The 14,671-nt window shown below is 34.6% G+C and overlaps 1 protein-coding gene across 12 annotated transcripts in view; it reads left to right on the plus strand.

Annotated features, from left to right (window-relative positions):
• CCDC91 (coiled-coil domain containing 91) overlaps window positions 1-14,671 on the plus strand; it is a 159,806-nt gene that overhangs the window by 138,279 nt on the left and 6,856 nt on the right. Inside the window, exon 13 of one of the 12 annotated variants that reach the window (XM_068953478.1) lies at window positions 12,512-12,858. The exons of the other annotated variants lie outside the window; for them this stretch is intronic. Coding sequence (XP_068809579.1) covers window positions 12,512-12,532 — 21 coding nt within the window. The 3' untranslated portion in view covers window positions 12,533-12,858. Of the gene's footprint in view, window positions 1-12,511; window positions 12,859-14,671 lie in introns of those variants that run through there. 12 annotated transcript variants of the gene reach the window in all.

Genomic DNA, 14,671 nt, shown 5'->3' on the forward strand with positions numbered 1-14,671 from the left:
TGACTGTAATTCACTCTTAAAGGTTGGCCAAATGAGAAAATATCTGTACACTTACCTAGTTGCTTTGTTGTTTTTCTGTTGAAATCATTAGAGAAAATGGTCAGCGAAGTTTTTTTAAAATAAATTAGACTAAAAATTCTCCCTTTGCATATTTGAATGCTACAATTGAAATAATATTATAGTTCTGTACAGTATTGGCAAGAATGTGAAGTATATAAGTCGTCATGTAATCCTCACAAGGACCTTGTAGTTTGTAACCCTTTTAACGTTAAGAATTAGATAAAATTAATGGAGAAAATCAGCACAGTAGAAGAGAAATGAGATGTCTGTCTGGTAGCTGAAACTGGCTGTGATTGTATAAAATTCTTTGAAAGCAAAATTATTATCAGAAAACCTATTCAGACATCCCCTAAATAGAAAATAAAAATGGCATAGTGACCCCTATTGTCACACATACAAACATCTATGTTTTGTTCTTGCTGTTCCTGTCAATGATTTTAAATTTTCTTCTTTAGAAGTTTGCATTGTCTCTCTAGAAAGATGTCTATATGTAGTTGATATTTCTGCCACCAAGCAAATGTCACCACTTTTGGAACCATTTTTATCTCACCCATACATCAGCCTTCAAGCTTATTAACTTATTTATGGCATACTGTGATTAAAGCAATTTTAATAGCACTTTGGCTTTCTCTTCAACCAAGAGTTGAAATAGAGTTCAGCTATTGCTTATCTATATTGTCTCTTTTTTGAAATGATTAAATTGGTTGACTTCTAGACATTTATTATGTAGGTAACATTGCCTCTCTTAGCTTTGTTTAGCTAGGAATTCCTTAATCTTCTCATTGACTGTACCTTGGCTTTCCTCTCTGTGCTTTTAGACATTATGTATCTACTCTTGTGATAGATCTATAGACTCTAACCATTTTTACAGTTTAGCAAAATCTAAACTTGAAATTTGAATCCTAATGTAACCTTAAATCCGAGATAACTGCACTGTAAGAGCTCAGATTCTTGGGATGATAATTGCATTTAGACTATAATTATTTTTTTTTTACTTTATTATTGCCCAGCTGTGCCCATCTAGTCGTCTTTTTTACTCTTAACTAAACTTGCAAAATTATTTACCATCTCTAGTAAAATATATACTTAAGCAGGAATTAGCATGATGATGAGTGGAAGCAAAACAAGAAAACGCTTTACTTGCCTTCTTAAAAAAAGTATTGCATGAGAATGTGAAATGATGTGCTTTGAAAGGCTTCTAAAATACCTACTAATATCTTAGTTTGAACAGAAAATATTTGTTACCACAAGCTGGTACAGTAACTTTTTAGTAGCTAGACCATACACATCCGATCTACAGTTTTTAAAAATATATACTCCACTCCATTGCTTCAGGAAGAGTACAGATGTGATTTGTTGTGGTTTCATAAGAAAAATGTCTGCTGCCAACCCATTTCAGCTATAGTTTAGAACAGTGTAAAGGATCCAGCACTCTGCCTTCTCTCCACATATTTGCTTCAGGAAAGGCATTAGGAGCATGCAGCATCTGCTTACCTAGTGCATCCAGGCCTAAAAACAGGTAGTCTACAAATAAAAGTGCAAAGTTTCTACCCAGCGATGTAAGCTGGGCCATGAGTTGGCACTTACTTAATTGGTAGCACTTTGTCATTCATATATCATGGTTGATTTTAATGATTAGTCTTTAAAATAAAGGCAAGAAAAGCCTGTCATTCACTCAGTATGTTAGGTAGAAGTGTAGAGTATATCGTAGTCTCTTATTCTTCAAGTGACTTCTGCATGTTTCCCCTCATTGCGTTCAACAATATTGCAATTCTAGCAATGCATTTCCTAAGACTGTCTGTTAATAAAGTCCTGTCCCATTCTTCTTTTGTATTTTTATAAGTGGATAGCTTCACATCCTTCTAGTTTTCCATTTCTCCAGTGGCAGGTAAGCTATCTGTAATCATTACTGCTTTGAATCAGTGATCTACATTGATCTGTAGTAAGATTAATTTGCAACCTGATTCCCATCTGTTGAAAAGAAAATGTATTACATAAGACACTCCATATATCCCACTTAGATCCAGCCTGTAATTTTTCGCCATACAGGGGATAATGTCTGTGGCAGAACAGAAGCTGAAGGGAAGTTGAGCATGACTGGCCATTACCTTTTCATGCAGGAGATCCCAGTGCTTTGCCTGGGATAGGGCTATATCATACATTTTCTCTGGTACTCTTGATCCATCTACATTGGAAGATTGCAGAAGGCTACTGCTACAGTCGGAGAAGAGAGAGAGGAAAAAAGTGAATAGCTGGAGCAGCACACGCTGTTACTTTGTAGGTAGTGTATTTAGCAACAGAAGATGGGAATAAGAGGGAAAACTTAAATGGCTGCTGTTATTAAGTGTTTCATTTGTAGAGTTATGATATTACTATATCCCACCATTGTGAATAGGAAGGATCCTTCTTGAAAAACTTGTGTTGCAGATTGCTGACTTTAATTTACTGATCCATTTATATTAAGGGAATTGCAAAATCATACATCAAAAAAAGACTCATTTAGAGCTCCTGTAGGTAAAACTCATGCCTGTCAGTATTAGTCAGTGGTTATCAGAATTTTGAAGTTCACTGTTGTCTCATAATTGTTCTTGATTTCAAGAATCAAGTTTGCTTTTGAAGATTTCTTACTTAAAAAGGCAAGTGCAAATGGGAGAGACTGAGAAAATCAGTTTCTTTTAAATTAATAATTTCAAATTTTTTTTAAATACTTGCTATGTTTTAATATGACTTAGAACAAAGTAGGGTGTCATTACCATTCTTGTTCCTGAATGTTTGGCTTGGCATTTGATGCAAGGCCTCAATTGCAGGCTGAAGTGCCAGCAGCTGAAGTTGAAAACAAGACTGCGGTGGGCAAACTCAAGATTTAATTTCAGAAAGAGTGTTTATATTTTCCCTGGGGCCACATTAATGAGAGTCCAAACCCTAAACGTTACCACCAACACATTTTAACAGACCGGTTTCCCAGTGTTTAAAGTGTGGTGTCACCTTGAGTGTTTTTCTTTTAACTTTTTTCCCCCCCTCTTCTGACTTTAAAAGAAAAGCACTGAAGCTATATCATTTTGGCTGAATTCAGTGCCATATTTGGGGAAAGTGCTTTTCGCAAAGATTTATGTAAAGCAACAAAGTTGCATTTAAGACTATTTAATCTGCTAATGTCTGTATCAACTATTTTAATAATGTTAAATTAATGTTATTACAAAATGTACTACCATCTGATACGTACATATGTATTCCAAGGGGCCAGATATTGATGTTCTTATCAGCTCAATGTCAGTACATCCACGACATGCCCAGGATGAACTTGTGAGCAGCGGGTCAGTGCCAAGAGAGACAGTAGTGGTGGGGTCACTGAGAGTTCCTTAGCTCAGTTTCCTGCTCATTCAGCTGGGCCTGTTTTGTGGCTTTAATAGGATTAAAGAAACATTTACGTTGAGGCTTTAGGAGCATTTTCACACTGCTCCTTTACCCAATTCAAAGAGCAGTATAAATCCAAAGGATTAAGTGGAGGATTTATGTAAAGTTGTAGTGTAAGATGAGTTGGTGCACCTGGCTCTCCGTTTTCTTCTGCGAGTAAGGCATGCTGAAGCAATGTACTGCATGTGATACCAAAATGAGCTTGGTGTTCTTTTGAACTTTCAGGTCTCTATGATTTTTGAAATTATCCTTTCTAAATATTAAAATTAAATGATAATTTCTGATGGAGGAATATAGAATTTCAATCTTATTGGACATTTTTCTTCAGAGGGTCTTGTGGCATTTTTCTGCCACATTTCAATACGGAAGCATCATGCATGGAAGAGAATTTTTAGTTTCCTGGAAATTATAGTACTCTGTCTTTAAAAATGGAAAGGGAAGAATACTATTCTCTGCCACTTATTTAGGTTCATTTAAAAAAAAAAAACTGATTAAATAACCAAAATTAAAGTTTTCAGACTACTTGTATAGTCATTTATGCTGATGAAAGGAATTTAGTTGAAACTGCATACGTAGCCTATGTGTATATTTTACAATTACTCTAGAGTAAAATTACAAGAGTCTGAAATTTGTTACTTAACTTAAAGCTGTTTCATATTCTTTTGTGTGGCTCACTGCATAAATCTACAAAGACTGAGATTATGCCTGTACTCTTTACTCAGGCGAAGTTCCAGCTGAAATTGAAATCAAGCGGTAATACTACTGAGAAATGATTGTGATATCAAAGCCAGAAGGGGAAAAAAGACAGGATGGGTGATAATGGTCAGCAGTGAGATGACTGGTTGTTATGTTTAAAACTTCTGATGTGATTTATATACGTTATGTTTTTAATCCAACATGCATCAATATAATTACTGTAAGAGATACCTGAACTCTGGCTTTGCTCTGCAGTCACGTAATCGTGCAACCAACCCTCTAGATATAGACTGTTCACATTAACAAGGGATTGCAGTGTACACTGTACTAACGTCACTCACATGTATCCATCGGTGGGTAGTGGAGGTTTTGCCCACTGATGGGTGATAAGCAACACCTGAGGTCCAAGGAGAAGGTGACTTTCTGAAGGTTACTTTTTTTCTCCTTTTCCTGTTACAGTGCTAGTACTTTCCCTTTATTCTGCATATATTTGATACAGAAACAAAAGAGGCTTCCATATTTTTTCTGTTGCCCGTGAGAAAGTCTGTGAGAGGATTTTGATATTAAACAGAATAAAAATTCGCAGTTCTTAATTTATATGTGGAATTAATCATTTTGTTGCAACTCGTGACTGTTGTACGTTGACATTCACAAGAGAACTTTAAGTTGACTAAGAGAAGCTAATAAAAAACAAAACAAAACAAAAAAACGGAAGGACTATAGACCTTAACATGTGAATGAGCTTGAATACCCTTATTTTACCCTCCTAATGAGAAAGTTCAGGTTGGCTGAATTTTGGTGCTTACACGTTTAACAATCTATTGGACTGAGTGAAGGCATACTTTGAGGAGGAGGAGGACTGGGTTAAGATTTTGTCATTCCTATTAAAATGAAAACTTTTGAAGTTATTTTTATCCCATATCTTGCAACTTGTTTGCTCTGTTTCATGTAGTTATATATATATATATACATGAATGCATATAATACATGAAACATTTTTTTTACTTTTCTGCTGAACTTTTATTTGAAAAAGCAAATTGGAAAGTTGGCCTAACCAAGTGTATTATGATTAATCTTTCCTGTAATTTATTCCTGTAGCAAAGCCAGTGACGTTAGAATGTGAGACCTAATCAAGTTCTCTCTTAAGCTGAAGAGTTATAAAGAAGTAAATTTTCCTACCTGTGCAACAGTAAGATAAAATAGATGAAGCAACACCATGTGGTTTCTTATTTACTTTTTATTCTTCAGCCAGCTTGCATAATAAAAAAATTAAGCAGTCTGTTTCTGAATATTAGAAATTTGGCATAATGCTTTAGTGAGTTACCTATATATATATATATAATTTATTATTACTGTTGTTATTATTATCATCTATGTTGACAACTAATGTATTATTTGGTAAAGACAGTTTAAGGCCATGGATATTTTCCTTTGTCCACACCCCACTTTGGCTTGGTGGAGGGGGAGCGGGATTGTTCATCTATTTTGTATGTAAAATAAAGAAATACAAAGGTAAGAAACTACCACTCTATTTGAAATTGTATGTTCCTGAGGCTATTTCAGTCCAAAGTCTTAATCTGTAAATCTGCCTCTGGAAAAGAAGCAGAATGGCTAGCTTAATACCCAAGGGAAAGCTGCTTTGGGAATGTACTTTACTTGTGTTGTTGAGAAGTCTCTGGTGGGTGGCTGTTGAAGAAATAATTTGGAGTTGTGTAGAGCACAAAGTCTGCAGATTATTATCTTGTGCTGATGAATCTTTCCTGCCCCTTTAGAATCTTCTGCTTGTGGTGTTGTAAGTGATGGCCTGCTGAGAGCAATGGCTACTTAATCTGTGTGTGTTTTGAAACAAGGATCTCTTGAATTTGATGACATTGTTTTAGCTGCAGCTTTATGAAGTGCTTCTCCAGCAGCTGCCCTGAACTTTGCTACACTAGTTTGGCTTCAAACTCCGAACAGAGATTTCCACTAAAATGTGTCTGAAAGTTTAAAAAAAAAAAAAAAAGAGAGAGAGAGAGTGCGCAAAATCTGCAGGTCAAAAATGTCTGTCTGGATAGCAGAAAAATGATTTGCTGTTCTCCAAACTTCAAGGCTTAATTACTTATTTTAACGCTTATATAATTACCAGTATAACACTGGCTTTCACATCTCGGTCTAAAACAGCGGTTCTCTTTTGCTCTGTGTTATTAAACACCTGTTATATTTCTCCTCAGAGGCAGAGAAATTGTTGTCCTGGTGAATCTCTATCTATATCCAGTATGATTCTTCATTAACATTTAGAAAGCACTTATAGCAATGGCAAAGCAGTATTATGCAACTTTGAAAATATTTAGCTCATGGTTGCTCAGCTGTGAACTACGTTAGGTACTTTTTCACTTTGTATCCGCTGCAAATACTTATGATAGAATGATTATGCCTGTTCTACGTATGTATTCCCTGATAGCATAGAATCCTCACAGTAATCAAATATATTGTTACTATTAACGTCTTCATTTGCTGTTTGCTTTTCACCTAGGCTTGATTCCAGTTCTGTAGCTATCATCTGAATATTGCAAGACAATATGGTGAGCATGACTCACCATGAGCCCATCAGATAACCTTTTTTTCATTTATTTGATAACAATTGCAATTTATACATGTGGGAAAATTGCTGTTTCTTTTAACTGAACTTGCTTATCCTGGATCAATTTGGAATGTGTATGCGTATTGGCAAAAGAAACAGATCTTTGGAATCAGATCTAGAACCCAGGCCTGCGCTTGGGGCTTTGCAGGAAGGATGGACCGGCGGTAGTCATCAGGCACTTCCCTGGAGAAACACCATTTGAGGTCATGATGCTCCACAGAAGCCCTGTGTAATCTCTACCAAGTCATTTGTAGCCGTATTGAAATAGCATGTGAGGGTGCCTAAGGCTGGATTGGGTACTTACAGTGGTTCAAATAGAAAACTATTAAAGTCTTTTATCCTCTCTGTAAGGACCCAGGGTCTGGCAAGCCTGAATAGAAAGCAGTGTGAATCACTTGCAACTCTTTTATTTAGATATTTGTATATCAGAATTTTAGGATTTATATATCAGAAGAGGTCATATGATTGATTAATTTGGTCCTTAGTTACTCTGTGATTGGTCTTCTGCTTTGTGCTTGCAGTGCAGAGATGGTAATCTAGTGTACATCAGAAGCTATAAAGTGATTTGCCAGAACCAAATGTGAGTTAATTTACCATTTTTCTTTTAGACGTTTTGCAGACTGTATTGGCTTCCATGTTGGGTAGAGTCAGATCTAACTCAGGAATATATACAGCATATACATTCTCATGTCTCCATTTGTAAAATGGTCGTAACAGTACTCAGAAATGTCATATGGGTTAAGATGCTTTATGCTAACAAGGACAACGTAAAAGTATTTAGAATAAACAGGGGATGATAAGCATCTTTTTTTGTGGTTTATGCCAGCACAAATAATTTATTGCATTTAAAATAAGAAATAATATTTTTTCTAGAAAATGTTTCCTTTCTCACAACTAAAAGAAAATAATGTGTCCAAAGGAAAATATGAATTGTTCTTGTTGGTGCAACATGTGGGAAATCATGTTTATTGAAATCAGCCCAATCTAAGCCGGTGTTACTCAACCTATAGTCTGTAAGACATCAGGAGGTATTCTGCAAAGTAATTTCTGTTCCATGATTTGTTTTTCTTTAATTCAAATGCATGCATTTTTCATGTAATATGCAAGTACCAAATTTAAATTGTTGTTATTGTAGTGAAACTGATCTTTGTTTACCTAATTTGTATATAGTCTGTTTAATACTCATCAATCATTAAACAAGAAAAGGACACATGATGATTTAGGGAATTTTTCTTTACGAAAACTACATGGTTCTTTGATGAACACAAAGGTTGAGAAATTGAGCTTTTTCTTTTCTATACGTGAAAAATAAACAGGAAATACTGACACTGAAGATAGCTGCATATTATAATAGAGTTTTCCTCCAAAGAGTGAACAAGAGAAGGCAGAGCTCACTATAAATTGAAGCGAATTTTAATAACTTAAAAATTCCCAGTAGCTTTTGTGTCAACGTTATAAAATCCTGTGTTCGTGGAAAGGCTGTATAAGCAAAGGCTGGTGCATGGCTGGTAGATACTCAGTAGAATGCCACTGCTCAACAGTGGAGAGGAAGAGGAAGATGAGGTCTTCCGTTGCTGTGCTTGCCCCAGAAAAGCACTTTGGACAAAATCCTGACATGCATTAAGTTATGGACAAATTTCCAGTGGAATTTTGGATTCCAGTGGATTCCTGGTGGATCCTGGATTACACTGAGAGATCAAAATCACATGCTGACACTGAAAAGTCAGAAGGTAGAATCATAAACTTTGTCATATTGGAATTCAAATCGAGTTCATTAGATTTTTTATCCAGGACCAAAAATATACCTGTTTTCTAACTATGACCCTGGATTGTGTTTTATGCATTTAACTTTTTATGTGGTATATTGCTAAATACTGAAATGTCAGATGTGCTCAAAACTACCTTCTTCTCAGGGCAGATAATGAAAAATAAGTCTGCATGATAACTCCTGAGTCCATCTATTTCATTCAAAGTTTTGTTATTGATTTAATTCAGGATTAACTCAGGATTATTCAGAATAACTCAGGTTTTGATTGAAATGATCTACCTGCTATCTTACTGATAGCAGTAAGCCAATACTTAGCACTCAGGCTTTTGCTGTGAGTTTATTGCATTGCATAAATGTAACAGTTGCTGTTCAAATCTTCCTTACCTTACAACAACTATTTCCCTGTGTTATATTTCTGCTTCAGCAATAATTTAATATGAATGACCTCATTGAATCTCAAGAGCTATCTTTATTAATAGGACCGAAATAGTAGAATAAGGTTCTGCCTACACCACGGTAAACACTGTGAGACTTCTATAGCCTATTTTTGCTATTTTCCTACATATATGTACTCTATATTTAAAGATGACCCTTCTCTGAAAATTGGAATGCTGCTGATTGTTGCTAAATCCTGTAATTCAAGTTTCATAGACATAAAGCAGTAAACCAGAATTGCCTTGTATGTATACTAGGACTAGATATTGATATCTGTACCTAGTAATTCTATTTTGCTAGCACTTGCTGAATTCTCTTTAAGTCAGTTGGTCCTATGCCCTTTTTATAGCAAACCTCTCATTGACTTCCATGGTAGAGCATCAAGGTCTGCCTTTTAAAAAGGAAGTTTCCCATCATTATACTAACAGATAAGACTCCAGTATTGTTTGGAAAAGAATATACAGCAAATAGATGTACTGCTTATAGCTAATAACAGTAAAAAATGATGTGATATCAGTAAAATTTTCTCTTGTTTTATGTTATTGTAATTTGTAAAATAAAATCTTTTATGTATACAGCTTAGAGTCTATATAGACTCAGTGTAAAAGAAGCATGACTTCATTCTAGTATTTAGTCAACATTTTCATGCATTTGGTGTTAAGCTATAAGCAAAACACTTGTTTTCTACAAGTAAAACAAATTTTTGCAAAAGTTCTCGTTATTTTGGAAACCTTAAAAAAAATCAATGAGATGTATGTTTGTGTTATATCCATGGGTGACTTCAATAGTGTGAGCAGTCTGACTGTTCTCAGCAAAAGTTGGTAGGTTCAGGGCCTCAATTTGTAAGACTATGCAAGTGCATTTCAGTGTATAGGATATTTGGATAGTTATATATTGTTTGCATGCGGCTCAATACATTTGTCTTAAGTATGTTGAATCTGCTGGAAAAAATTGTTAGCTCTATGTATTTAGTGTGTGTCAACAGTCTACAAATAACTTAATAAAAGAATCCCATATTCCTGATCTATTGTGTAGGTAGGTCATCCCATAGATTGCTCATCTGTTTCTACAGGTTAATGTTTCCATTATTATTTTTATTTGGTTTAAGATAATGCCCATTTTCCACCTTTTACGGTATTCTGAGCAGGTGCTGCAACAATTTTCGGTTCCTTTTTGCACTCAAGTTAGCGTCCTTAATTGAAAGCAAATTTCCTTATTTATATGAAGAAGGAAAGTTGGTGTTTTCCTACATTCCTGTGTCCAGCTGGGAGACAGTAGAAATTCTGAGAGGGTTGACTGGGTGTTTTCTCACCACCTCCAGCAGACTAGGCAAATCTGTTTTAAAGATGTGTCCAACATATGGTATGATTTTAATAGTTTTACTGATCAAGTTCAGAGCACAAAATCCTTAAGGTTTTAGAGGTTGCAGCATTATTTATTTAAGGAGAAAGAAACATTTTCACATGGTGATATAATTTATTAAAGATCACTCTTTCCTAGAGGTTCAATCTTGAACACTGATGTCTTTCTAATGTGTAGCAGATACTGTATAAATTACAGCCGTGGAGAACCTTGTTTTTATATACTTAGTAAGTGTTATCAATAGTACAAATTCACAGGTGGACAGACAAAAATGTCCTGTTCTGGGATTAACTCTAAAATAAACTCTGCTACACATATGTACCATATGGATCTGTTTTCCTTTTCATCCATTATAGAAATGAGAGGAAGTAATTCATTGTTTTCTCATCCAGCTCACAGATTTGCAGGTTCCTCAAGGTAATAATTTTTTATATGCTCTATTTAATGTGCTAGGGAATTTTTTAAAGCCTTCTGTTAAATCTTTGGAGAGAAGATCATGGTAGTGCACTGGGAAAGCTTCCTGAGCATATAGTTTTACTAGAAAACATAATGATCTAGCTGAACCTCTGCAACTACAGAATTTTTCAGAATCATGTCAGGCTCATTTGCTGTTGTGGGTCAGTGGTAGAAAAAAACTTTGCATTATAAAACATTTTACCAGACAAATCCCTTATCTTTTGATTTTTCCTCAAAAATATATCTACAGATGAAAATGTGAAAACACATTTAGGAGTCTGTAATTACACTATAATGTTCTGCTGAACAGTGTGGGTTTGTTAGCCAATATAATATATATTGTAGTATGGTATATGCAAAGAATCTGGAACAGTAAGTTGCAACAGAGCATTTCAGGGCATTATAGTCCACCATGTATGGGGGCAGAGGGAAGCTGCAAAAGTTAAGGCTTTAATCACACAAGAAAACACAGAATCTTCAGAAATGTACCACTCTGAATTTGCATTTTTCAAAAAATATTTGAAAAGTAGCTAAAGTTAAAACAGGTTTACAATGCAGTTGTTAGTCCACTTAGCACTGAAGTTCAGACTGTCCTTCAGACCATAGCCTGTATGTCACAATGCAGACTGATGCTAAAATGTTTTTTTTAACAACATTATTACATACATTTATAGGTGTACTTCTAGTTGGGGCCAGAATGGAAATACCTAAATGTGAATTTGATTACAACAATAATGGTCTAAGGCTACTAGCTGGAGAAACTGCAACATGAGCAACCCAGTATTTCTTTAATATCATGTTGGTTACATCGCATAAGCTGCTGAACAGAGGAAAGAGTACAATTGAAAGAATTTTTAAGTAAAACAGTTATGTGCATGAACAAATTAAGAGCCGTAATGAGTTCTCCCTTACACTTAACTTAAAGTATATTCATGACTCCACTGATTTCAATGGAACGTAAGTAAATTTTTCCTCTAGTCCTTAATTGTTAAGCACATACATCAGTATTTGGAAGAAGCGGCCTTTCATCATCGACGCATTTGACTAGTATTATATTCTCTTTGGAGATATCCACTTAAGTGATGACCAAACTATGTTATGTTAGAAATATAGAATAAAAGGAAAAATGATTCCAGAGTCTTTTCATGGAAAAAAAATCAGTTTACTTTACTGTAAGCTTAGGCTCATATTATTTTTTGCAAAGAGTAGGATGTTTAATGAGATTATTTTTAAAAAGCCTCATAATCAATATTAGGTTAATCATTTATCAGTTTATAGTTACCATTTAAAAATTATTTAATTTATAAATACGTATAATACAATACCATATAGTCAAATAAATAGAAATTAGTTATAGTTAGTTCACAAACAACAAATAGACAATACTTTTTGGTATATTTATCAATAATGAATATATTTAGAGAAATCAAGATTACGTTAAAGAAGATAAATTTGCAGCAAATATTACAACAAATTATGATTACTCTTAGCAACAATGTTGAGATGGACTCTTTCCACAGAAAATTACTTTGAAAGTAGACAGGAAGTAAGCATGCTGAAATATGTAGGATTTCTCTTGCTGCTAATCACTTTGAAAAAATGTGTGTAATGAGTCTGTGATAATGTCTATAAATAGTTATCTGTGACTAATCAATATTCAACTTGAAAGAATTAACTTGACAATGAATTCTATCCAACAGTTACCAAGCAGCCACTTGTAAACCAGAGGTGAATATAAAACCTTTATATCAGCTCCACAAACCTAGACTGGCCAACCTCAAGCTTCAGAACACATTCTCTTATATACATCAATCTCCATGTCTTCACTTCCCTAAACCATTCAATTTGGGCTTATAACTTCCTATGTGCTCCATCTTTGCATGAACATGACTGTTTTGTTTGAACAACAGAGGGTACTTTCCAGGATTTGTAATGTATTTCTTATTGTTTTGCTTTATGGATGAATATAAACACATATATCACTGTGCTGAAATGATTTCTTGATACGCTTCTTTCTATGAGTTTCATTAAAAAGATCAGCACAACTCAAAAGCTGTTTTCTGATTTCATGATCTTTAAGGGAAACTACTCACTCTACTTTATTAAACAAATAAAAATGGCGTGGTTATATTTAAGTATAGTCAACTATGAAAGATACCAATAATAAAAGTAAAATTACTAACTTTTTACTCAACAGCTTTACTCAGCTTCACTCTTTTTAGTCTCTGCTGCTTATATTTGTTGAATCCCATGAAGATTTCAACTTCTACTCCTGTTAGTATAAAAGAACCAAAAGTTGAATTGTGTTTGGATACATTAATCATTACATTGTCATTTGAAGTTACAGATAAATTATTCAATACATATTTGTATTTCAAGCTGTAGAAGATGGTATTCTCTGAGAAACAGTGTGAAAAAAAGAATCTGTTAAGCCTTAATGATCATACTAAAAAGAAAAGTGAACGATGCACATGTAACATTAATTTTGCATTTCTTCACTTTTATGGGTGAGGTTCAGGCTACACTGGGCTTAATAAAGAAACACGTCTTCACTTTAGAGAGATCAGAACTTCATCTTTTAATCTTCATGTCTAAAGCTAAAGTTGTATTTTCCATAAGATATTTTATTAGTTCCTACTAATAGATTAAATAACTATTATATGTCATAATTATATTTAGAGCTCTGACTGAGTTTTTCTTTTAGCAATTTGACATGTTCAGAGGGGTGGAGAACAGTCAATAGGGGAAGCTAAAAACTCATGCCATGAAAATAGTTTTATTAGTGGGTAGTTATATTAGAAGGGGAAAATATTATAGATGTGTAAGCTCAGTTATTTGTGTAAGAAACAGTGTTTTCTACTTGAGACATCAGCCATGTAGACTTTCATTCCATTTTACAGAAAACTTGAACTGAATGATAAATGCTAAGAAAAATCGGGAGCTAAGTTTAGTTTGATTTGTAGATGATATAAATGATACTTAATGGGAAAATGGAATTACATAAAATAAAATAGAGCAGCCTGGAATGAAAACAATCACCTGGTGGCAGTATTCTGCATTGTTATGTCTGAGCCTTCAGTTTTATTTCTCGAGTCAAATTCTTACCCTCTCTTCAGAGCATGCCTCACCTGGCTCAAAGGCAAATTGTTTGTGGGGGGAGGGGGGGGAAGGGGTCCTAAGGGCATGACTGAGATGGGGCCCCACAGGAAGTTCCATCCAGTCATCTTTGGCCAGAAGGATAGTGGAATAACACTTAGACCTCAAAAGAAGACAGAAGGTTTAAACAGAAGGGGAAAAACATCACAAAACGTATTGGAATGCCCTGCAAGAATCAGCTCATTTTTGGAAAATGAGTGGCTCCTAATGACTCTGGGAATTTAAAGAATCACTGGGACAACTGCTGCATTTGGGAGCTGCTTTTCTATATGTTACATAGCAAATTTCTCAATAGGTGTAACACAAGCACGTAGAAAGACACCCTCTGTTTCTTCCAAAAAAAAAAAAAGTATAGAAGAGTTAAAGTTATGAAGTAACTTAAAATAATGAAGAATTCAGGAAAAGATTTCATGCGAGGAGCGTTAAAACTTTGTTAATTTAATCTATGACGACGTACAGAACTAGCAACTTTGAACTGAATTTCACATGGAGGCAGAAAAGCATTGATTAGTAATAAAATAGGGATGATCTTATGTAGAAATATCTCCCTCTAATGTTGTAGATCTGGATCAACACAGTGCGTTTTTCAATATCTACAGAATTAGAACAGTTGGGTTTGGTTGCATGAATGCACCATTCCTAATATGTGTTATTCATAGTGATCACATTTGCATATGAGTCACATTCAGTTTGAATTTGCCAGA

The sequence above is a fragment of the Struthio camelus genome, chromosome 1 (assembly GCF_040807025.1).
Source record: "Struthio camelus isolate bStrCam1 chromosome 1, bStrCam1.hap1, whole genome shotgun sequence".
Taxonomy (NCBI): Eukaryota; Metazoa; Chordata; class Aves; order Struthioniformes; family Struthionidae; genus Struthio; species Struthio camelus.